The sequence below is a fragment of the Polyodon spathula genome, chromosome 2 (assembly GCF_017654505.1).
Source record: "Polyodon spathula isolate WHYD16114869_AA chromosome 2, ASM1765450v1, whole genome shotgun sequence".
NCBI lineage: Eukaryota > Metazoa > Chordata > Actinopteri > Acipenseriformes > Polyodontidae > Polyodon > Polyodon spathula.
In genome coordinates, this window is record NC_054535.1 from 50,035,817 (window position 1) to 50,062,048 (window position 26,232).

General features: G+C 36.7%; 1 protein-coding gene across 34 annotated transcripts in view; it reads right to left on the reverse strand.

Annotated features, from left to right (window-relative positions):
* Positions 1 to 26,232, reverse strand: part of LOC121297735 (sorbin and SH3 domain-containing protein 2-like) — a 100,863-nt gene that overhangs the window by 11,326 nt on the left and 63,305 nt on the right. For 22 of the 34 annotated variants that reach the window (XR_005947226.1, XM_041224374.1, XM_041224318.1 and 19 more), the window contains 9 exons: positions 20,233 to 20,283; positions 19,122 to 19,314; positions 18,520 to 18,634; positions 15,314 to 15,397; positions 13,398 to 13,454; positions 9,951 to 10,000; positions 6,857 to 7,035; positions 4,647 to 6,209; positions 167 to 246 (listed from right to left, as the gene is read on the reverse strand). Coding sequence is in view for 33 of the 34 variants with exons in the window: in XM_041224374.1 (XP_041080308.1) it covers positions 167 to 246; positions 4,647 to 6,209; positions 6,857 to 7,035; positions 9,951 to 10,000; positions 13,398 to 13,454; positions 15,314 to 15,397; positions 18,520 to 18,634; positions 19,122 to 19,314; positions 20,233 to 20,283 (2,372 nt within the window). In the remaining variant the exon portion in view is untranslated. The remainder of the gene's footprint in view (positions 1 to 166; positions 247 to 4,646; positions 6,210 to 6,856; positions 7,036 to 9,950; positions 10,001 to 13,397; positions 13,455 to 15,313; positions 15,398 to 18,519; positions 18,635 to 19,121; positions 19,315 to 20,232; positions 20,284 to 26,232) is intronic. The other 12 variants (XM_041224458.1, XM_041224412.1, XM_041224401.1 and 9 more) reach the window with 4 other exon arrangements.

Here is a 26,232-nt window from a genome sequence, read left to right on the forward strand (position 1 = left end):
ACATCACATGGAAGGTTTCATAAATCTATGCCAGGCTAAGGTCCTGGGGATTTTCCATAACAGTACATACATCTCTCAAATACAATTATTTCTATAAACTGCTGTGTACACTGGAAGTAGAGTCTGACAAACACTGCTGTGATTTGTAATCTAACTGACTCATTACCTCTCTATCTGGTGTTCCTCTTGTTGGATTATATCGACCCACATCAGCAAAAGAGGAAAAGCCCCTAGAGGATTCCCGAGCTATGCAAAATAAAATGGCACAATGTGAATGGAAATCCAATACATTTAATCGACAGACACCAAGTGCTGTGTTTCACTAGTTATTGTTGACTTGCATAGGCTGTACTTAAAACTGCATAACGATGGGGTGTACATTAGGATTGGAATCTTCTTGAATCAGTCTGATAAGATTAGCTTACCTGTGGTTTGGATTTAAATCGGTTTACATCAACCCTTTAATCAATAGTGGGACCACATGGTAACAGCTCATTAGTGTACATGCAGGGGATTTTAGGATCCTAATGGCCCTTGTAGTGAATATTGAATGGTTTTATTTCTTTATAACATTGTTCTGATATAAAGACATCATTAGGTCAACATTATATTTCTTAGGTCACCTTTACAACTGAGACAGATCTAAGTATTTTTGCTTCGTTTCGATGTTCTTGTGTTGACAGCGTTCCAGGGCATAACTGCTCTGCCAAGTCTCAAGGTACTGGTGATCTGCAAATTAGAGCTCAGACTTCGTGACCAACTGTGTTTCTATAATGGCTCACCAGGCCTTGAATTCTGATCCATAGGGATAGTTGAAAACCCTTTTGGTATTAAATATATGTGTCATTGGGCCCATACTTTTAAAACTTGAAACCCTGCTAATGCTATAGAAAAAATGTTAGGGATTCTTGGATGCATCGAAAAAGAGTTTGGAGTTTGTGATTCAAAACACTCTTTAACCCTATACACAGATTGTTAACAATCAGAGCTGCAGTTTTGTGAACAGGCCACAATCTCTGTTTATGTGTTTCCTATTAGAACAGTTTGCAATATAGTGTATACGCATGAATAGTGACGCACACATATATCTTTAACTAAAAGAGATGCGTAAAAATAGCAGAGGAATATATATCATTCAGTGCAGGAATGCAGACCCATTTTAGACTGGCCATCATTTAAAACTCTTCTTCAGCTGCTCCAAACTGCAATTATCATATATCACTGGCTGCTTCTATTAGCAGATACATTTCATGTTTAGAAGGCCATCAAAAAATAAAAAAAAAATATTAACTGTAAAATATTTTTTCATAACACAGTATAAAGTGCTTATTTTCTTCTCCATGTATGATGTCAAAACTGTTCAAAAACATCCTCATATACTAATACAGTTTCAAACTTCACCTACCAAATCAAATTGTATGGGAAAATGTGACCTAAACATGTTGTTAGTAATGTGCTGTTTTCTTTTTGACATGGCAAAATCGCTAACCCAAATGTACAAACCCAAAGATAACACTGTGTAGCAATTTATTTATTATTTTTTTTGGTTCCTGGGTAGTAAGTGTTATTTCCTAATTGCTTATGCCTCAAAAGTATAAAAAATGGCTATTATTCTCCACAAACTTTGCTTTTGTGACCAGGACAATTATATTTTGAAATTTACCTATTTTCCAGAACATTCCAGATAGATTCAGTGCTGAGTAAACTTGGACTAACTTCTAGAACTTTCTAGAACTTTCCAGTAATATAAATAGTAGTATAAATACAGGGGCCTTAAGCCCACCAGTTCAGTTTAGTTCCAGCTGCCTAAGTGGATACATATCTGCATTTTTCTGAGATGGCATCAAGAGGCTGCAAGCATCCGGCAGATGCATTTTGCTATGTCTGCAGCCAATTTATCAAGACAAGAGCGAAAAAGTACTCTGTGGAAGCATCTGCTAAGATGTGTGAGGCCTACAAGGCATATTTCGGCATGACTGTCGGGGATCAAGACAAACCCTGGGCACCTCATTTCACCTGCGAGCACTGCAAAAAATCTCTGGAAGGTAAGATGGACAATCGTTGCTCGGAATTTTATGTTATAAAATTTGTTAAAATTTTTAAAATTGTAAAAGTTTTTAATTTTAAAATGTTTTACAATTTTCAATGTAATTGAAAAAATATATCATAGATGAAAAATGTTGCGAGAATCTCTTGCACATTAGTCATGGGTGAAATAAATGTATTTTTGTAGGATGGTACAGAGGGGAAAAGAGAGCCATGAAGTTCGCTATCCCAAGAATTTGGCGGAAACCCACTGACCACTCAAGCAACTGCTACTTCTGCATGGTGGACCCTTCCAAACGTCGGACTGGCAAGAATGCACCTGCTATCACGTATCCGGACCTTCCTTCATCCATCGTCCCAGTGCCACACTGCCATGAGCTCCCCGTACCCACTCCTCCGGAGAGAGAGCAGCTGTCTTTAGAAGAGAACAGCAAGTCAGAGAGAGAGGAAGACGTTGTAGATCCAGATAACAATTTCAGAGGTGGAGTTGAGGAGAGAAACCCATACTACCCCAACCAAAAAGACCTCAACGACTTGATCAGAGATATTTGTCTCACCAATTCTAATGCCGAGCTTTTGAAGTCTAGGCTCAAGCAGTAGAACTTGTTGGATGAAAGTGTGCAAGTATCAGATCAGAGGAAGCATCACCAACCTTTTTCCAGCTTCTTCACCCGTCAAGATGGGCTCTGCTTCTGCCACAATGTGACCAGTCTGTTCGAGGCAATCGAAATCGCCTGTAACCAGAATGAGTGCTGCCTCTTCATTGACAGCTCATCCAGGAGCCTCAAAGCCGTGCTGCTCCATAATGGTAACAAGTGCCCGTCTCTTCCCCTGGCTCACTCGGTGCACCTCAAAGAGGATTACAACAGCATCAAGACATTGCTGGACGCCTTGAAGTATGATGAGTACGGCTGGGAGGTCATAGGAGACTTCAAAATGGTGGCATTCCTGATGGGTCTCCAAGGCGGTTTTACCAAGTTTCCCTGCTAGCTTTGCGTTTGGGACAGCAGGGACACCAAGGCGCACTACCACAGGCGGGACTGGCCACAGCGGACCGAGTTCTCTGTGGGGAGGAACAACGTCAAACGGGAGCCACTGGTGGACCCCCGGAAGGTGCTGATGCCACCACCGCACATCAAATTGGGCCTTATGAAACAATTTGTCAGAGCTCTAGATAAGGAGTTGGCAGCCTTCAAGTACCTTCAAGACTTCTTCCCTAAGCTGTCTGAGGCAAAGGTCAAAGCTGGTGTCTTCGTCGGACCACAGATAAAGAAGATCCTGGAGTGCAATGAATTCTCCAAGAAGCTCACTAGTAAGGAGAAAGCGGCTTTGTCGCAGTGGTTCGGGGCTTTCTGGGCAATCACAAGGCCAAAAACTATGTGGAGCTGGTTGAGACTCTGGTGAAGAACTACGGCACAATGGGCTGTAGGATGTCCCTCAAAGTCCATATCCTTGATGCTCATCTTGATAAATTCAAGGAGAACATGGGAGCGTACTCGGAGGAGCAAGGCGAGCGCTTCCACCAGGATATACTGGACTTTGAACACTGCTACCAAGGACAGTATAACGAGAACATGATGGGAGACTACATTTGGGGGCTGATTCGTGAAAGTGATTTACAGTATAATCGTAAATCTCGAAAAACTACTCACTTCTAAATCTTTTGTAGTCATTTTTGTATTACTTTAGTATAAATACATGTTAATTTGAATTCATATGTTGTTTTTTCTGACTTTATGTGAACGAAAAGACACAAATTCGCCCGTTTTCTCATTGGAAATAGGTACATTTCAAAATATCACTGTCCTGGTCACAAAAGCAAAGTTTGTGGGGAATAATAGCCATTTTCTATACTTTTGAGGCATAAGCAATTAGGAAATAACACTTACTACCCAGGAACAAAAATTGTGTTACATAGTGTAATTAAACCCAACATGGTTCTGGTCTAACTTTTAGTAACTTCTACTATTAAGTGCTTAATCACTGGAATAAATTGCTTGAGACAGATTCATTGTACTGCTGATCAAGGCTTTAAAAGAAATAACAACAAATAATAATAATTACTGTATAGTAATATGTTTGTGAATGAATATGAGTGAATGCACTTTACATCAGACAGACAAAATGGAAATGGATGCATATCTGACATCAAAAGGCAGCCCTTGAGTATGCTTGAAGAAAAACAAGTACCCGAAGAATGCAAAAGACAGGAAAAAAGCAAAGGATAACATTAATGGGAAAGGACATCAAAGTTAATGGCAGTACCATTAAAGTCACTGGCTTTTCATATATATATATAGAGTTGTATTTTGAGTTCAAAGGCAAATATTCTGAGACATAAAAAATATAAGTGTAAAACTAACAAGATGCAACTGCATAGTAGTGTTTCTTGCTAGTTTTATACATTTAAAACGATATTCTTTTCAAAAGAATGTCCCTTTGCCATAGTAGTATTTATAACAACAGTTGTTTATATCTACAGTTGACTTTTTATCCTTAGGTTTCAGGACTTTCTACAAGACACATATGGGAAATGGGTGGGATGAAACTTGGGTAAAGAGTTCAAACACGTTAAGCAAAATGGGGTTTGTATAATCCACCTTGATAACACTGTGCATGATCGTTCCCTTGGTTGTTGTTGGTGTCCATATCTTGATACGAAGAACTGAGGGGTAATCTTTCAGAATCCGTCTGGTATGAAGTATAATTCACAAGGCCATCTTGGGGCTGCTGTTGATAAGGCTGTTTTAAAGGGCTCCTCCTCCTCATGGCTTTGAGGGAGGAGTTTCTTTCAGGAATATCAGGAAGCAGTTCTGCTAGGAGTCTATGTAATATACTGTTATCTGGAAGGCTCCCCCTCCTTTTTTCAGCTTTAATGTGTTCATAGATGTCCTTTAAAGCCGAGTCCAGTGCTTCATACACTGAGGTCTTTGATTGTGGTTTTTGAGTTCGTTTTTGAGGAGGCAAGCATTTTTTTCTCCTGAAAGGCACTGGGCTGACTAGGAATGCCAACTTTGACAAGCCAGACTTGGCTTCTTCTTTCTTTAGCTGCTGCTTCCTTTCTTGTTTAGCCCTTTCGTGTTTAAGCATAGTGGTGAACCTGGTGTTGGAGGCTGGGCATCTGTCCTTGCAGGAGCTGACCAGGTGTTTGTGATGGTGGTGATGTTGATGATGGTGGCCTGACCCGTAAAAGCTTTCCGAAGAGGTGAAGGAGAAATGATCAAAGTCACTATCGCTGCAAAATGAAGAACCCTCGATCTGAACAAAGTCACTGAGGTCGGACACCACTGCGTCACGCTCGCTGCACGAGTAGTCAAATTGGGATGCTGTCAGTTGCTGATGTTCATTGGTGACTTCGATGTGAATTGGCACCACAGTTTTTGACTTGTAGAACTGCTTTTGCCCCTCAGTGGGATTTCTGTTTGGATGTTCCTCATCCAGTAATGACTCAATGGAAAAGCGGCGCTTGGGACATGTTCCCCTTTTAGAGGAGTCTAAAGTACCATCAGATAATGTTTCGTCAACAAGATTTGGCATGGATTTGGATTTTTGGATCATTTTTTCAAATTCAGAAATCCTTGTTGGCACCATGTCTCTGGGAACCTCCTCACTGAACTCTCTCCAGCCTGCAAGCATGCATTTGTGCTGTTCTTGTTCATACTGTAATATCCTGGATTTTACTGAGCAAATCACCTCAGAGCTTAACAAGTCTTTTCGGTTGATGTGGTGCATCTTCCTGTACAGCTTTAAGAATCCTGGAGCGTTGTGTGCTGATCTATGTCGAGCTCTGGGTCTGCGGGGCTCTGATCCCTCAGAGCACACCCTAAAATAGGAATCTTTGAGTTCTTCGTCACACATCAGTGACCCCACACTTTCAGACCTCGTTTGCATTTCAGCTAAACTCTCTTGTTCATCTGTCAGAAGATCGTCGCAGCTGCGAGACTTCGGCTTTGGCGATACTGTTTCTTCTGCGCTACTCCAAGTTTCTGCATCTTGCCGGTTCATTTGCCATCCGTTCTTGAAACTGATTGACCTCTTTGAGCCCAGTGGAGTGACCGGGAAAGGCTGATTGTGATCGCAACTGTAGTCTAACGCATGTGAGGCATTCTGGCTGGGACCTGAACAACTTAAAAGGGATGAGTACATTTTGCTAATATCCCCACCTTTGAAATCCATGGAGCAGCATGACAAGAGAAAGACATGAGAAGAGATTAACAGGTTCTCAAAGACATTTGGTTATAAGCAGAAGGGAGAAAGGAAGAAAATGTATATTTTTGAAAAGGAAAGGAAAAAATAAAGACAGGTATAGTATGCAGCCAATAAATACCCTCCACTTGATGCTGCAAAGGTCAATTTATAGTCAAAGATTTACTGGTAACATAAAAAAAAAACATATACAAACTATTATAATTAGTTAAACACTGTTGGTAAATATTTAAGTTCCTTCAAGCCATGCACATACAAAACTCAGTCACTAAAATATCTATTTTCCTTTAAGACATGCATCTGCAAAAAACAAAATGATTAAAGTACAAACTATTTCACTATGCATTACAAACAACATTATTTCAATATTTTAAGGAAATAAAAAGTCTAAAATATTTATGCACAGATAAAAGCCTTTCTCAGCTTAAAAGACCCGAGACCACGGAAAAAATCATATCTTACAATATCAGCATTTTAAAGGGTATTTGAAATCAAGCGTCAGTTCAGAATCCGAGAACATATACATTCTACTTTCAACTTTTTCTGATTTGCAGTTTCTATGGGATACAAGCGACTCTCCTAAACAATTTGAGCTGATTCTTACCTTTCGCTCTAGATGGAGAAGAGGGGGAAGAACTAGTAAATGGCTTTCTGAGCATGCTATTCTTCCCCTGTATGTCGGCAGCCCTTGGCGAGGTTTGATTTGCATTTTGATTGCTGTGTGCTCTCTGATCACTTACAGAAGGCTCAGACTTCCGTCTTTTTCTATAGTCACTTGCCGAGCTAAATAAGAGAGAAATAAATCACTGATCAGGATTCGATATTAACCATGGCCTGGCGCCGGTAGAGATCGCAGTTTGGCCTGTAGTTATGAAGCACCACAGGCCCGACTGGGCCGGTTACATTTAACTAGTGTATATATATATATATATATATATATATATATATATATATATATATATATATATATATATATATATATATATATATATATATACAGTGCACATGGCTTCCGTTTCATGAATCCAGGAAAATGGGTCAGTGTGCCAAAAAGCTGAAAACTAATTTACAAACCATTTTTTTAAAAACCTAGCTATGAACTAAACTTTCCCACCGTACGCCATATTTGTTGTACAGTCATAATCTGAGACTATGTACCAAAGTGCTGTGTTGGTACTCATTCCTGTGACATGGCAAATCTTTTACAAATCGGGTTTTGTACAACTAAGCAACCAATAAGCCAAAAGGAAAGCATAAAGAAAGTAATTCTGAAAAAAAAAAAATGAAGATGAACATTTAGGGTGTTGGTATCATCTGTCTCCATTATGACAGTGAATAAAAAGTAATGTTCTGCCTTCTTTGGCGACAGTTTCCCAGACTTGCAGATAAAACAGCAGCTTTATTTGTTGTGAATTCAACATTTTGTTTACATCATATCCAGTATCACAGTAAGATGTCCAGATCGACACCCAGATACGTGATCGAATTGTCTAACTTCTTGATTTGGGAACCGATGAGTTCTGTCAAAAATGCCATTCACAACCTTTCCAGGACTCGCTGGTATCACTCAGCAAGATTGGCGCTGACTTGGGAGAGGCTACACAAGCGACAACGCTCTGAGTAGGGTTATTATTTTGTATTATTAATATTGTTTTAGTAGTGTTTATTATTAGGATTAGGGATGGAAATTTCTAAAAGTTTCCTATTTAAATACACAGGGTACAACATTTTTATGTATTCGATTACCGGACTCTGGTCCCTTATGCTCCCAAGAATAAAAATCAAAAGCGTGTGCACAAGCAGACAACATAACAGTGTAAGCCGGTAAAGTTAGGCCAGGTTCACAAAGTGTACAAACAATGTCCAAGACGAGGTTTCTTCACTCTGTACCCTATTTCTTTAGGCACAAGTTTTTCCTTTTGTTTACTGAATTAAAATACAGAACTCAATGAGCAGCAACGTCACAGCGCATAGCTCTTCCAATTAAAGCAACAGTAGCGTAATATTACGCAAATCACAAAAATAATTTTTGGTGTAATGTTTTCAGAATAAAATAACACCATCTGTTTAATTCTAACAAATAATATTTATAAATGAATCCTAACAGTGTAAATATTGTAACCTGGCCAAAACAATAGAACAGTCCAACATTACAATAGTTTAACATTACTAATTACAACTAACCATCAAGTACTGACATCAGATGAATCTTTGTCAACTTACTTTGTTTATTCAATAACCTGTAAATAATTCAAAACAAGGATACCTGGTTGTACTTTTAATGGCCAGTGCAAATGTTGACGTTACTCCATCCATTCACAGAAAGTCAACAGTAAATAACAAAAAATAACTCCTTTCCAACTCCAACTATCTTGCCTTTTCTTATCAGTCACTGCGTTGTTCTGCTTAACATTTAGGATGTATTTATATTCATCATAACATTAAATTACCTTTCTAATTTCAATGCTACCCAAGTCTGGATTACTTCTTTTAGCACTTGCTATACATATTATTTTATTTCAGTTCAGACATTCAAAGTTTGCTGGTGCCATGCTCCCGGAAGCTGCTTCACGACTGGCTAGCAGCAGCTGCAGAAGCTGCTGTGTACAGTCATTACAGAGGAACTCAAGCAGGGATCTGTTAACATTAGCTGAAAACAAGGCAATAAAATTAGCAACAATTTCAAACAGAATACTATTACTGTAGAATGTTGCTATTACAAGCATTGCATAATTAATAATGGTCTTTATGTTTAATATGCAGATAAGAACGGGTTTAAGACTGACATAAAACTTGTTAAGCGTCAGCATCGGCTGTTTTTTGTGTACTCAAATATGTAATATGCTATTCAAATATTTTTTTTTTATTTTCATGTAATTGTGTATTCAACTACACTGACCCACGGATCCCTAATTAGGATTATTATAATTCAGTTTTACCATATGGTAACAGCTCGTTGCATATTTGCTGGTGAAAGCAGTAGCTCAGTGGCCCAAGGGGCCAGTAAACACAGTAGCTCAGTGGCCCCAGGGGCCAGTAGTTAAAAATCTAAACGCAGAGAGCCCTGCTGATGCTTTACATTACATTGTTCGCTTCCAGTGGATGTTCAGGACATTCTAAGCAATTTACCATTTTATTTTGCATCATACATCACGTTACCCTGCTACAGTTATACAGTATTGAAATGCAGCTGAGCAGGTCATTCTTGACAGATTATGATACCCAGGAGATTTCATAACAAATGCAATGTGCCCTTGGGAAACAAACACACAGCAAGCTACTGGGGGAGGACAGCTCTGCTCCGGGCAGAGTCACACTGACTAATGCAAGAAAAGTCATTGATCTGCCATTCCACAAAGATAGCGCCAGCAGCACAATCGGTACAAAATACATCTAGTGTATATCAAAAATGTACTGCAGGGAAGGGAGAAGTAAGGGATGATTTTAATTTTTGGGGTTAGCGCCACCACAGGAATTTATTTTCCTGTTATTTCTATGTGGCTGTACAATATCTGATTTGAACAAAAAGCACATCAACATTCACAAAGATAAAAGGAAAAGAAATACTGGTAGTACAACATTTAACCATTTGATTTCACACACAATATATGATTTTAATTGCATGTGTGCTACAGGCGTGCTCTAGATAACCAGTGGTTCCATGAAACAAACAGCAGATAAAAAAAAAAAATCCTTACCTAGACGGTCTTTCTGGCGTTCTCTCCGCTGAAGGGTGATACAAAGAGACCTGTAAAAAAAAACAGTAGAATAATTAGATTCCAGTGAATAAGGCAGCTCTCCGAAACAAACCCTTTCTCCCCTGCAGGAGTCTTGGATTCCCTTGATAGTCTATGAAGAGACGAGGCAAAGCTGGCTACAACTCTGCCGAATGTGTTATGAAATGTAGAGCCTGCATTAAGTCATAAAGGGTGCTTCAGTAAACCAGATTTGGCTGCCACGTGAGTAACATGGCCCGTTGTTATCCTAAACTGACATCCAAAACACAATAGAGTCTCGGAATGAACTCACTAGTGTCTCAATATCAATTAAAGCAGGAAAGTCTTTATAAGCATCGCTGGAATACACTTTAATTCTACTGCAGGTGCCAGTCCAGGGCAGTTCATATTGAGCACTGCTCTAAATGCACACTTATCTGACTCGTCTTTTTTATTTCTTACCATCTTTATAAGTAGCTGTGATGTTCATCCCCTGGAATGTAGCGTCACTCCAATACACTGGTCACTTGTCACCATAAATTCTGCACTAAGTGACGACAGCCACCTTTACTTTTTAACTTTTTTTAGCTACAATTTTAAACACTTACATCCTGTTTAAACTGAGGGTCCTCTAGTTGGCCTATGTGGAAGTTTTTATCTTCTGTATCTTCTATATTTGGTCTTATGTGTAGTACCAGTAAAACTAGATCAGTTTTTCAAGAAAAAAAGAAAAACACAAAGCTATAATAGTAATATGAAGTAGGAAAAATGTATTTACAGCACCCAATTCAAATTACTGTATACAAGTACTCAACAAGGGAAATACGTTACACTATATATAGGGCTTCTGTTTTTCTGTTTTTATTACTTTAATTTTTCGCGCTTATTTTTATCTGTTTTCGAGATACTCCAAAATGTTTGTTTGTTTGTTTTTTTTTTTGTGGGACTTTCGCTTATTATACACTGTATGAAATGATTGGTTTTGGTTACTTTCCAAAATATTTGGATGTTTTCTTTCATAATATGTATAGTACCTTGCCAGTGCTTGCACACTTAATCTGTTCTTCCTTAACAAAATCCTTATAGTCATGGGCACACTCTTAATAATAAATATAATAATCTTTATTTTTATATAGCACCTTTCATAGTGAACCGTCACAAAGCGCTTTACAAGATACGAGACTAGGGTGTGTGAACTATGCATCAGCTGCTTCTGTCACTTCTGGGTTCTTTTTACATTTTGCCACAATTTGCTAATTTGTTTTAAATCCTCTCTGTCTAACTGTGATATAGCTTTAAATCCCGCTAACAAGTCTCCGTTCCTGATTGAAATCTCGTTTTAAATCTAGCAAGCGGAGTCTCCAATAGAAATGTAGGAATTTGCTGCCACTCAGTAGCTGGGGCGGGTTTAAAGTATTCAGATCGAATCAATAATTTACAAGTCAGGAAGGAGGAACATTGCTATCTTGTAGCAGGTTTTTTTTTTTTTTTAAATGGAAAAGTGGCGAACTCAATGTGAACTGAGTAACCATTTCCAGTGTTTTTCCTGCGTTTATTGGCTATACACCGATTTAAATTTTTTTTTTTTGTATCAGAGGTGTTTTATCGATTATTATCAGTTAAAAATGAAAATCAGAACCATAACTATATAGTGATGGATTGTGTTCTACAAAGAAGAATGTTCCTTTCTTCCCATTTTGAGCATCTATTTTTTTTAAATACAAAAATGTCTCATTCATTTAAACAGTGTTTCTTCCCCCGTAAACGTGTTTTTTTTTTTTTAATTACTGGTACCAAATTAATGTAATATGATTTATTTGTGATTATTGCCCGTCTGAATTTAGACTACTGATGCAAAATGTTCATTTTGATTCTTCCAGCCTGTTATCTAATTGAATAATTTCTTATACTTTTGATTGTAGAGTTTGATAAACAGTGCATATTTAATAACATTAGATTTATATTATTATATATTATATATAATATATATATATAGATATATATAATATATATATATTATACAGTCAATACCTTTGAAACCTTCAGTAAGCAGTCCAGAAGAAAAACCAGTCTTACTGATACTGGACCTTAGTCGTGTAGGCAGGACCTTGAATGATATTTAGATACGTGGGTGTGGGTGATAGGTAAGGTCGTTCCAGCAAACATTATGTTTGTCATGTGTGTGTGTGTGTCTGTGTGCTGTTGCACACACACACACACACACACACACACACACACACACACTGCTATAAGCCAAACGTGACACTACTGTAAACTGCTGTTTTTCTACCAGTATGGCAGACCCAGGAATGCAGTCACTTGAGCAGCCTGAGAATGCTGCACTCAGATAAGGAGATTTGATTGTACAGTAAAAAAAAAAAAGGGGTCATTATTTTCTGATCCGCTTTACACTTTACACTGCACAATAAACCACAGTCTTAGAGGCATTTACAAAGAACTTTATGGAGAGTAAAAATGGACATGACATTTTCACTCATTTTAGAACTAGCAGTTGTAAATTCCTATACTAGTCATACAAAATGTCTATAATGGTTCACTGACCAAATAGCCTGACATCAAAGGTAATTCAACATTGACCTGTCTTCTACTGTGCATTATGACAACTTAAAAACAAGTCTGTTTCACTTATTAGAAAAAAAAAAAAAACCTTTGTGTTTATAACTAAATTGAGGTAGCATGGTATAATTGTAGCACTATTCCCCCGTCCCTTTTTACCACATCATGGGTTTATATCGGCTGAAATGTACAGTTTATCAGCCACAACCCGGAAGTGTGCACAGTATATCTCGACTTTGCGTTGTAATTTGTTTTAATAAAAAATGTACAGTTTAAACAGAATAAACTGTTTTGAGATTATTCAGACAAGTGTGTGGGAAGCTCTGATGTAGCCCTCTGCCCCCTTTTTTTAAGTTGATAAACATTTCTTAACACAAAATTTGCAACGGCAGGAGAAAAGGATGTGTATTTCTATCTCAGTAAGATGATAATTCTTCAATCTGTCCATTGAATTTGACACATTTTGATCCATGAAATAATTTTAATTGTATCAAATTGGCACTGGCCTACCCGTTCCACATTTCCAAAATCTAGGAAAGTACAGTAAAGTACGATGATGTTCGTATGACATTAAAATTCTAGAAAAGAATGTTGCATTCTGGGTGCCAAGGTGTTGTAAACATAACCACTAACAGAATAAGCACTGAGGTTGTGTAACCCAGGGTTACATCTGGCCATGCTCTGTTTTGCCAGTCTCTACCTTCATAATGTACAAGCACTTGATCACAGGAAACAGGAAGATTATACCTGCAAACTACCACGATTCAGAAAAGTGACTCTTCCTGTGAGAAATGTTTGTGAAATGATGTGATATAATGAGCTTCTTGAACTATTCAAAGAAGTGTTCATTACCTTGGTGGAGACACCCGGAGAGCTTTCTGGCATATAATCCAAAAGTTTTTTAGGAGGCTTGTATCAGAAGCAGCGTATAGGAAGAGGTAGAAAGATGAAGTGAAGGAAAGTCAATGGCATCAAGGGAAAGAACATGTGGAAAGAGTGACATGGTTAGAAGACTGAAGGACACTGAGAAGCAGCACACCAGAAAGAAAAAAAAAAACATGCATGGAAAGGATAAGTAGAGTGGAAAATTAATTAAGCTGTGATGAAAGCTTTAAAGCTTGATGCATGCAAATCCTTTACACACCATTGTAATCCTAACTTGTTGCATCCTATTTCATATTGTATTTTAGTAGTATTATTTGAACTTACTGTAAACTATACTGTATTTAAATATTGATCTTCATTGTAACCCTGTACTGCCCTGTAACACCTGTAAGTTGCTTTGGATAAAAACTAAAACTAAAAGCCCTGATCTGGTATGTATGTTTGGAATTGGCAATTTTGTATTTCAAGGTCTTCAGAGCACATCTAAAAAAGATTTCAAAGCTTTAAATACACTAAATGTTGTGTTCAAGGGCTTTTAAGTATTATTCAGCTATTTACTGCACACTTTGGAACATCTAGTATTATCTACCAAGATTTATCTCAAGTGCTATTAAAAGACTTTCAAACCTCCTCCCCCCGCCTGTTTCCATTAATTAAATACACTTACTTACCACTTACTGGTAGTTAAAGTTAAAGTTCAGGAAAACTACAAATATATATTTTTAAGAGCCGAATTCAACATAGAATCCTGATGAAACTGAAAGTTCCAGCCCTGTCTAACAGACACCTGACTCCTGCAATGTAGGAGGTCCTACCCCCCTTAATCCTGCGCAGTTGGCTCCATTTTATTACACATTACACTGGAATTAACTTGTGGGTATAGCATTTAGCAAAGGTCGACGCTAAGGAAATGACAGAGCAGTTAACCTCTCACACTATCTTTAAATAGCTTTAATAAGACAGCAGGGTTAATTACTCTGTTCTTGTTACGCCGGTGTGTCACATAAAAGTGCCCCTGTCATGCTCACTCTGACAGTTGCATGTTATGTCAGTACTGCACTGTGGATGCGCAGCATTTAACAGGATTTTTGGTGGTTTTCATCCTGGTATGCCATAATAAATACTGGTATTGAAAGGGGCTAGGACAGTGGAAGCCAACACTGCACATGTACAAGGCACATCTGTCTGCCTCTCTATTTATAAATCTACCACCCCATGCTGTATTAGAGACTTGATGTTTAGCAGCTACAGTATTTGCATGCGAAGATTCAAAAGGCCCGTACAGCTAGCAGAATCCATCTATTCTATTGTAGCATCCATAATAACAGCAGAATTATTTGATTTCTCTTACAATCATTCAAGTGATTAAAAAAATTTAAAATACACTTCACATCACGCAGAAATGCCATTAGGTACGGGTGTGCATACAATTCAGCTTTGATTTGCCCTTCCAATGCTATAGGAATGAATACTCTTCTCATTCCCAGTTTTTTTGTGTTAAAGTAAAATGATTAGATTCCATACTATGGTATTAAAAGGCCCTATTGGTCTGATAACATCATCTGTTGTTAAAAAAATAATAATAACCAAAAGAGAAGAGATTTTAGCCACCATGTTCTGATCTTTTGCACATCCATACCTGCAAGCCTCAATGAACACATTTTACAGTGATACTGTAAGTAAGCTTGCTAGATGACTTCCCAATCCAAAAAGCATCTATGACAAGCCCTATATCATTTGGTCTGTCCACTACACAAAACAAATACACCACTGACCACTCTTCACAACATGCCAAGCCTATCCCAGAATTGAGGGGCAAAGCAGTTCAACAATTTACTTTATAGTGGATGTGCATATTCGGGTTTCTTGCTGGCCTCACTTACCGGACGTCCGAATTCCAGTTCAGAAAAGAACTTATACCAGGGTTCATTTTCTAAATCTATCTCATCGGTGTTTATGCCATAAATCTGGAGCAGAAGTGAAGGAAAAAAGGGAATGAAAAGCATACTAAGTGAGGTGGAAATGCCATGTCAAACTTACATGTGTTCATGAATTTCAATGGAATTATTAGCATATCAGTTAAAAAAATGGTCAATGAGGTAAATAATGGACATTCTTGATCAGAGAAAACAGACAGCTGAATAGAGGTGGTAGACATGGTTTTTGTTCACTATCATTTCTAATGTACTTTAAGGTGTTTGGACCAGTATTATGATACATGAAAATTATGAAAAGTGACACAGATTAGTAGATAATAAAATAAATGTTACTTTCTGAAGACAAAACATAATGTAAACATTACTTTCCAATTTAAAATAGAAACTATACTAAAGCAGTTGGTCCAAATTATGTTATAATTATTCTTTCTATGCATTTGCACCAGTAATGGAAATTCAGTTTGAGTTCAGGGCTAAGTATGATCTGATAAGCATGACTCCAGAAAATCCAAACTGGATAAGCATAGTAGGAAGAAAAAAAAAGCATGCCTTTTGAGTGCTGGGATTATTTGTAGTGTGTATATATATAATGTACAGAAAGTACTGTACCTCTTTCAATAAACCATTTCCTGTAGCAAAGGACAGCGTACATACAATACACACTGTACCACAATAAATAATATTCAGTGACACGCATGCAGAAATAGACATAACAATATACATATGCAGAAACAAAGTGTTTTGTTATTTTTTTCTACAAGAAAGAACTATGGGCAAAAAACCCTTTGTCATTTGTGTAATGTTTTGTTTAATGAACTGCTTATCGCTGAACAAACTACAACCTTGTCGCATATCTTATACGAGTTCTTGTTGATCATGCACAGAGAGGTATGATGAAGTTAGAACCTTTGGTTTCGATATTAACACACCATGGATGCTCAAACTAAAACTAGTGGAGAATGCATGTCTAATTTTTAACATTACAAAATATTGATTATAACCAGTAAAAATGAAAAGCAAATACAGATAAGAAATGCAGACTTCATTATACTGCAGTGTAACTGAAAGAGAGAACATTTAAAATGTGGTTTTAGCGTTTCCTTGCTTTAGTGCAGTGCAGTTGTTCTCAGTGGAGAAAGAATCGCTAATGAAGGCTCTTTTAAACTTGTCCCAGAATCCTGAATGGGACAGATTTCCGCTTAGAGATATTTAAACTGTATTTCATACCCAATTATAAAATGCATTTTTTTCAAGAGGTTAAAATTTAAAATCCAATTACATATTAAAGCTTTGATTAGTTAAAATTCCACTAGAACTGCCTTTAACTTACTATATGAGTCTCACAACCAATTCAAGAGATTTAGGTATGTACTGGATAGGTTGCATGGTACAATGCAGAAATACTATCTTCTGCTTCGTTGCCTGAGACCCACTTTTATTTGTGTTGGTTGGAAGGCACACCACAGGTCTTCCTGTCTTTCTGTTAGCTAACTACATTTGTATTGCCACTCTATGCACCATACTCGTGGCTATGGACCCATTTGTCTTTAAGTTGCTGTGAATCTGTATCACTGGACTTTGACGGAGTTAGAAATTCAACAGCTGTTTGCCACATTTATTTCTCAGATATAAGCTTGCCCTAAAATATGAATCCAGTCAAACGCATACATATAACCAGATCATTCTGAAGACAAAACTAAACTTTTTGTTGATTTCAGCAGAGAGAGATTGGATAATAACAACTAGATAATCAAAGTGCATGTCACACTACTTTCTATTAGGTCAGAGGACAGCTGGGGTCAATGTTGCTCTGCCAGGGGCGAAAGCTACCTGCATAAGCAGTCACCCTCAACTCCAACTTAACACTAACTGGTTTGCACTACCGGTATAGGAAATCAGAAATAAAGAGCCAATATAAAGTGATGTACATTTGAATTTCAAAATAATTGGTTTAAATCTCTACAAGTTCTAAAAAAGTCTTTTCTAATACCACTACAAAACACAAGGGAGTACTGTTCTCAGCCATTTAAGATTTAAGAAGAATTTACACACAGCCATTTAAGATGCAAACTTAACCTCACAGCCTCCATGAGTTCTTGACACTAACAAGAAATAAATCGGAGCATCCCAGAGTTAAATAATTCATTTCTAAAACAAATTCAAAAGTCTGTGTTTTCTTTTGTGGCAAGTACTGGTAAAACATATTCGTAATTCAGTTTTATATGTATTTTTTTAAGGTTTGTAGTTGCAGTCAGTTCTTCACTAGAACAGCTTGTCATAGAGTAAGGAAACCAAGTATGGTTACACACTAGATAGCTAGAAGATAGAAGTCAATTATTGATGTCTTTAGGATACGTTAGAGAACAACTTGACTTTGTTCAAGCTTATTCATTCTGGATTGGTTGTTTAAATACCGTTGCAGGTAAGTGCAATGAATTCTGAAACAAGATGTTCTGAAACAGCTGAATCATTTAAAGATTTAAATGCCCTACAATATTATATGACAACTTACATCAGCTACTGCATGTTGACATTTAGGCTCCTTTTTATACTGAATATTCACAGTCCTTCTTGTTCCAATCTTCAATCATTCTGTCCCAAACAATTAGCGTTCATATACTGAGGTTTACATAAGTGCGTTACATAATAAAATACAAGCAATAAAACAAAATGATGCTCCAGGCAGTAGTCAAGCTATATAATGCACTTTTAATTAACAATGATTTCTGAAAAACACACACGCCACAGCAGGGAGCTGAATTTAGATCATATAAAGTCACTGTTGACATTCTTGTTCACTAAGGGACAAAATGAAATACAGGACAATCATCAAGTTGCAATTTTATGAAAGGTATTTTTTTTTTTTTTTTGCGCATCAACAGATTTGCTACAGCCCTGTAGTTGAGGGTATACAGTATGTCATATTCATTCACGGCTCGGTGGCTGTTCTTGCTCTGTGGCAGATACAGTACGTGATAATGATTGTGCTTGAAGAAAAGTGGTGCATAAAGCCATCTTCCATCGTATCATAAATGCTTTTTATGAAGGAACTAAGATACCAAGTAAAATGCACCAAAGAAAAATAATAATAATATTGAACATTTTATTATTGCTAGACACTGTTATACTACTATTATTAATATAGCTCTTACTGGTCTTTCATGCTGTAAAATGGATGATTTCCCTGGCTCGTACTCAAAAATACTCCTGGGTTCAGCACGGTATTTTCGGGTATCAACTCTTCTGTCTGGAGGTCCCCATTCATTCCTTTTGAAAACAGGAATAAGAGCAATATGAAAAGCCAAACAGCACTGAAGAGCATGTAAAACATTTAAGCTCACATTTATTCTCAGGTTTTAAAGCACTATACTGTAAAGATATTTTACTATACTGTTTTTAAGAGCTTAACATATCTTACTGAGTTGTGCTTTTTCCCCAGTGTGACTTGCAATTACACCTGAGGCACCTCTACTCTTTAAAGCTTTAGTATTCATGAAATATAAATCCTGAAAAATCAATATAAAGCACTGTAGCACAAGAGTTAAATGTTTATCATAAATATACTTTTTATTGTGTTATTTATAAATACTGTACATGTATTTTTTTGAAAGTACAGTTGACACTCAATTGCACCTCTAGTGAACCACTACTAATGATCAGGTCTTTTATCAAGATTGCAAAGAATTGTCCTGGATTTTGGACAATTGAGTGGCAGCTGTACATGTACGTTGACAGTTTCAAAGATTCCGCTTACATTTCAGGCGTGGCTCTCTCCTGTGGTCTCAGCTGGGATAGAGATGGCATCGGTGGTGGAGGAGGGGGAAGCAAAGGTGATGAGTCCTTAAAGGTGCTAGTGCTGTTATCGGAGATGCTCTTCAACAAAGGCCGGTATGTGTATGTCTTGGGCGCAGGGTGTGCTTGCATTGGGTTTGATGAGCTGTAATTATCTAATGCAAACATATAAACAGATAAAATAAACAACCTTTATTGATACCTCATTCAAATAGGGTGCATTGTGCTGCCTCAGCAAGACTGGGACCAGGCTTAGGTGGTATTTTTATTGTTTAAGGGAAGATTTTTCAAAAGTATAACAATCTTCTTTATTTTATAAGAAAGTACTGCTTATCTTTTATTTTTTATTTTTATATGATTCTTTCTCACAATTACCTGATCAAATAAAGCTCCTCTGATTGTAGTGAGAAATTAGGTTTGTGACAGTAGCACATTCTTGGGCATAAGATGCTAAATTGTAACTGTATATTAAAATTAACAGCAGGTAGTACAAACTCTGTAGAGCTGGGAAGAGTGCAGAGAACTCTCATCGCTCAATTCACCAGTGAAGTCCTCTTAATAGTTTGGGAATGTTTGGGGTTTTACACTCTAATATTTAAATGATAAAACTCACCAGGTAAGAACTGGGGATCGGTCCATTTCTGTGAGCTTGTTTTTCATTTTAGGATGTCTTCCACACCCTCACACCAATGTAACAGAATGTTATATTTGTACTCTGGACTTTTGGATGTGCTTTTTGACATAGCTCAGACTGTCATATGAGGTGCCAATAAACTGAACTGTGGTGTTGACTGGATTTTGGTGGAAGAGGTGTAGAATTGAACAGCATTTTGTTTTACTTTCACAAAAGCTGTCATCCACAGCTTGAAACTGTCTCACCTACACTACATTTCATAAATTTTATATGACTTAACCCTGTCCATTTACCCAATTACTGCCATAACTGAACTGCAAAAGAACATGGCCTTCACTTTACTTCACTTTAATCACCTTGACCGAGTGTGTGTCTGTGCTACATTAACTTTAAAAAGTGTAGAAAAAGAGGCTTAAAATCATATAGAAAACACTCTTACCAGTATTTACAAATGCATAGGTGGCATTGTATGTCTCACCATCTGTATCATCTGTGGAGACAACATTAAGACAGTCAAGATTATTTCATACAGTGCTTGCTTTGCCTACTGAAAATCTTTAAGGGAAGCATTTAACAAATAATCACAATGAGAGCTCCAGATAAGCTGCATACTGGGTGTTTACACATTGAAAAAATATGAATTCCGCATGATATTTACAGTTTGAGTTTGCATGTTATCAAGCTTCTTGCATTTTGTTGAATCCGGCATTATCATGGTCAATTGTGAATAAAGTACATGTGAATGCTAGTTGACATTTGAGCCAAAACAACAAATCACTTAATTCATCAATTTGTGGAGATTCATACATTAATTGGTCAATTCGTCCATCAATTCATAAATTAATTCTGTAATTTATTACATCATTTATCAATTCGTGCAGCAATTCATAAATTAATTTTTCAATTCATCCATACGAAAGGCTAGACGAGCTTCTAGGTGAATCGATTGCTCCACCATTGACCTGTGAATTTACAAATTAAAAGATGACTTGCCAACTGTCAATCTCGTACTGTGCCAAAAAGGTGTAACTACTTCTAACCAACTGGAGGAGGTACTAAAATTTAGACCCAAACTGCTTCAGCCAAACCTTGAAGCTTACTAGAAAAGGCATTTCAATCACATCAGCCACCAGCAAAAAAACAACAACAAAAAAAAAAAACTTTGATGGTGTATCTCGTAATAATAATAATAATAATAATAATAATAATAATAATAATAATAATAATAATAATAATTTCATAAAGCAGATGCAGAAATTCAAGGTGACTTACTTTTTTTACAGTGCATTGAGAAATACAATAAATAAAGCAAATATGGTAGAATTATAATAAATTAATAAAAAAAAGAAGTATTATAATAAGAAGAATGCAACAGTCCAGTGGGGTGGCAGGATATAGCTGGTGATGCAGTGCTGGAGTGCAGTGTGTAGAGTGAGATCTATGGCGGTTTGTTGAGAACATCAGAAAAAAAAATAATAATAATTATGTCGAGATAGGGGTGTCACCTTTTCCACAGAGCAAACCAGGACATGTTTGTAATAGATGTACTGTAATATAGTTTAACACAACACCACCAGATCTCCCCCTGTAATAAATATTAACAAACATTATTAATACACCTCAAAAACTACAAAACAGTGCCACTATCAGTTGTGTGTCGGTAAAAACAGACAAAATGTGTCAAAATGTACTCAGATTTGGTTTGGGTTTTTCAATGTTACAAATAGCTGAGCTTAGGCTAAATATGTCAAGTATATTACACATACATTATATATCGGAATTAAACCATATTTTATGGATTTTTGTATTTACTGTAAAGGTTATGTAATGTAGCATTCACAGTTCCCGCAGACAGGTGCATCACACAGGGCGATTAACGTAATATAAAGCATCCTGAGATGATAAATAACAAAATCAATACAAGCATAAACATTACGATTAAATACCTATAAAAAAATGCAAAAATATGTCTTGGTTTTTACTCTTAATCGCAAAACTGAGTTATGATTTTTCATGTAACGTCATAACAGCACAGCGTGGCCACACTGGCGGTCAAACAGCATTGGTGAGCAATGACAATTTAACTAAGCTAGTTAAACTTTCAATTTTACAATTCCAGATGTGTGTTGTGCTGTTGGATTCACTAACAGAATAGGAGAACATCTTTGCCCTCCTGTCTGCTGAGCCAGACAGGAGGGTAACGTGGATTTCAGCCATTAGCAGGGCAGCAAAAACGGATCCTGGTAACCCAAAATTGAAGAACACAAACTAGACTCCAACTCAGTCACACGTTTGTGTAGTGAGCACTTTATAAAAGGTTAGTATCAGCGATATACTGGTAGTTAATTCTGGTCTTACATTATCATTATTATTATTATTATTATTATTATTATTATTATTATTATTATATCTTTCTTAAGTGTAACACGCTTAATTGTATAACCGAATTTTCAGAAATATGTATACACTTAAAGTTAGTGGAGATTACACTTAAGCGGGTTGGTGATTCCCAGTCCTTACATAAAATATCACTTTCCCGTTAACAAAATGAATTATGCTACATTCATTATTTTATTGAACTCTAATATGAAATTACGGAACCATCAGTTTATAATATATTTAAATGTGCAATAATGATAACTGTATTCATCTACATGCAATTAGATTTAAGCTATTTGAAAACTGAACAGAAATCATTATGCATGTACCTTAACATATTGTAAATGCTGTGCTCATGTTTGCACAGCATAGAGTCCTAGTACAGACTCTTATCCGTTTAGCTGTCACTTGCTGACGTTGATTTTACAGGAACGAAAAAATTAGAATCCAGTTACTGATGCTTCGTAGAACAATTTTTTTAAATAGCCTATTTAACAAAAGATGTAAAACGTTTACATAGAAACACAGAAATACTGTACATAATTCAGATTAGTACCATATTTTTAAACAAACTATCGAATATTTATATTTTCTTACAAGGTAACGTAAAGTTTTCTTAAAAGGAAAAAAGAAACTCATTTATCACTGTCTTTCACGGTAGTAAAAAGCACTGGAGGTGCACAGTAGAGGTCACAAATTCCAAGTATCTGCCACTTATCATTATACGTTTCTAATTCCTGTGACTGGAGGTTAGAAGTGTACTCTGTTTTTGCATTAGCCGCTGTGGTTATATTGATCACCAGTATGGCAGTGTAGCCCGCTGTGGTCACATGACAACGCCTCAAATGGATACGTCACGTGGCATGTTTGTTGTCTTCAGCATTATCCAAATACTGGGGAAAAAGTAGAATGTACAAATCAGTATTAAAGAGTACATTTCTAATATAATAGTGGAAATCCTTTAAGCAACTAATGTATGTAAAAGAAAATATTAAAGCCATGTTGGTGTTTCTTATGCGTTTCACTTAAAACCGGACATTAGGGCGTCTGGGCTTGTTAATTCCTGCCGCCAGGACACAGATGCTAATTCCCGGACTGTCTCGGTCAATCCCGGACAGATTGTAACTCTATGTCGAGATCACAAGATAAATAATCTTGTGATCATGAGAAAACCATTTCGTTATCTTGTGATCACAAGAAAACAGAAGTCATTACTTCCATTTCCCTGAGATAGATACCTTATGTCACGAAAACAGAAGTAATCACTTCCGTTTTCTCAAGATCCTGAGATACATTATCTTGTGATAGCGACATAACATTTTTTTTTTTTTCCCAATGGCCTCAATGAGTCACCATGGAGATCAGAAAGGTAGATTGGCGGTATCTACAAGTGCAGGCTAAACTGATTGGTGAAGATAGCGGGCGAACTGGTCAATTTGACATCACTTTACTTCAGTTTAGGACTTCAGCAAATCAGTATAGCTATCAGCATTCATGGGTCCCTGTGGCACGTGCAGTTGTACCGAGACTGCAATTGAACGATTGATTAGCAATCGAGTCTCGGTACAGCTGCATAAAAGCAGCATGTTTTTACTCACTCAGGGTTGTGTGTTCGGTGAGTGGAGAACGGGATTGGAGACGGAGGTTATAATAATAATAATAATAATAATAATAATAATAATAATAATAATAATAATAATAATAATAATTATAATATAATAATAATAATAATAGTTAAATTTCAGCTCACCGTGTTTGTCAGTGTAGTTCGTTTTTGTTTGTCTCTTTATTTTGGCAAAATGGTCGTGTCCTGTGTGTTTTGTCTTTACAACCTTTTATTTTCTGTTTCATTATTAAACGCTGAGCGAAACCAACTGCTCACCTTCACCAAACTCCACCGCTCTGTTGTTTATTTCCTGGTCTTTGTGACAGTCCCCCATCAAATAACACAGCAATACATAGTCATAACCTAAACAAATGTGTGTTAGAGAAAACCCTAACAAAACCACGTTAAATTAAATTAAACATTAGTACTAATATGACATAAGCAGATAAAACTAGCCCATATGTATTCTTTAATTATTATAACATATACCATGAATATAACACTATACATTACTCTATGGAAAAAAATAATTTGTATATCTATTTACCCTATGCAATTAACAGCTTTGTAGAATCGTTTTCATAGTTTTGTGTCTGTGGTTTTAAATGCAGTATAGTTGCAGCTCTTCTCATATTGTGTGTGTACAAGAGAGATTCTGTTTTTTTTTATTCCATCTGCGGTTCTGGGCTTCAGTACACACCACCCATGTGAAAAAAAAAAAAAAGATATATTCTTTGCTGGTGGCTGAGGTGATTGAAACAGCTTTTCTAGTAAGCTACAAGGTTATTGGCTGAAGCAGTTTTGAGACTGAATTCTCATTGGTTTAAATTTTAGTACCTGCTCCAATTGGCTAGAAATTGTTACGCATTTTTGGCACAGTGCAAGACTGACAGTTGGCCATTCATCTTTTAATTCGTAAATTCACAGGTCGATTGTGGAACAATCGATTCATCCAGAAGCTTGTCTAGCCTTTCGTAATGGATGAACTGACGAATTCATTTATGAATTGCTGCACGAATTGATGAATTAATTGATGAACAGACAAATTCATTTATTAATTTCTGCACAAACTGATAAACTAATTGATGAATTGAAAATTGTTCTGGCAAAAATGGCACTCCATACGAGAGAATGGAGTGTTGGCACAGCTAATTGTAGCCTACCTGGGCATTGCCAGAAACACCAGTAAAAACAAAAAAAAAAAAAAAAAAAAACAATGTTGCTATGCGGTTTGCTATCTGCTTTAACATCTCACGGTACTTTATGCTCTTTCTTGATATTGCCAACAGCCGATAAGCAGCTCAGTTTGAATATTGCTTCGGCTATTTTAAACAAACGGCCGGTAAGCATTGTGTTTATGAAGCTTGCTTTGTTTAATTCAAATGCATTTAAAAGATACAACAATACCCTGTCAATATCTGCAAGCGTGCACGCCATCATATAAACACATTGCACACAAAAAAAGCTTTCTCGACCGGCATACTGAAACGTCACTGCTACACGCAGGTGACTGACACACGCTCACAGCACGCCTCACCAAAAGGCTGATTGCTATAACGCTTGCTTTCTGTTTCCATCGCGGAAGCTGCATTTTCTGCCAATGTCATTACTCTCGTAGGCTACTTTTAATATTTATTTATTTATTTATTTAGCGAGGCAGTTAATTGATCAGGATGGTTATGTGACGGTTGTATATGCGACCTTCCACTGTATATAGTATGTGCATGCAGGCCTTTGGAATAAAAAAATAAATAAATCTGTTTCTGTGTTTATTTGCTTCACAGCTATATCGTTTGTGGTCAAGAAAGCAAATAAGAATAAGTTTTGTTTTTGTTTTTATTGTAAGACCAAGTTTCTGTACAGCAGTTCAAAGTAACATTACAGTTCAAATGGAAGGCTGGAATGGAACACAAAATACATTTTACTCACATACTGTCTAGACTGGAGAGTAAGTTACCCCAAATCTTATTTGGAACGTTGATCACAATAATGACACCCTTTGCAATGCAATGCACAATTCTTAATTAATTAATTCATTAATTTAATTTATATAGCACCTTATGTCATAGACCCCAAGGTGCTTTAAAGAAAACAATACACATAATAAAACAACTATTTCAAAGAAAAGTAAATATATTTCCAATCATATTTATAAAAAACAAAACAAAAAACCCCAGTAATAATAACAAGGCCTGTGTATATAAATAAGTCTTCAATCTTGACTTAAAAACAGCAAGACTCCTAGCTTCTTTGACAAGAAAAGGCAGAGTGTCCCATAATGTAGGAGCCTTATAAGAAAAGGCCCTTCCTCTCATACTATTAGTATTTAACCTTGGAATAACCAAGAGCCGTGCATCCCTAAGATTCCGCTTAGGAATGTATGGGATCAGCGGCTCTTGTAAACAACCGGTTGCTAATCCATTAAGGGCTTTAGAAGTTGAAAATAACATCTTA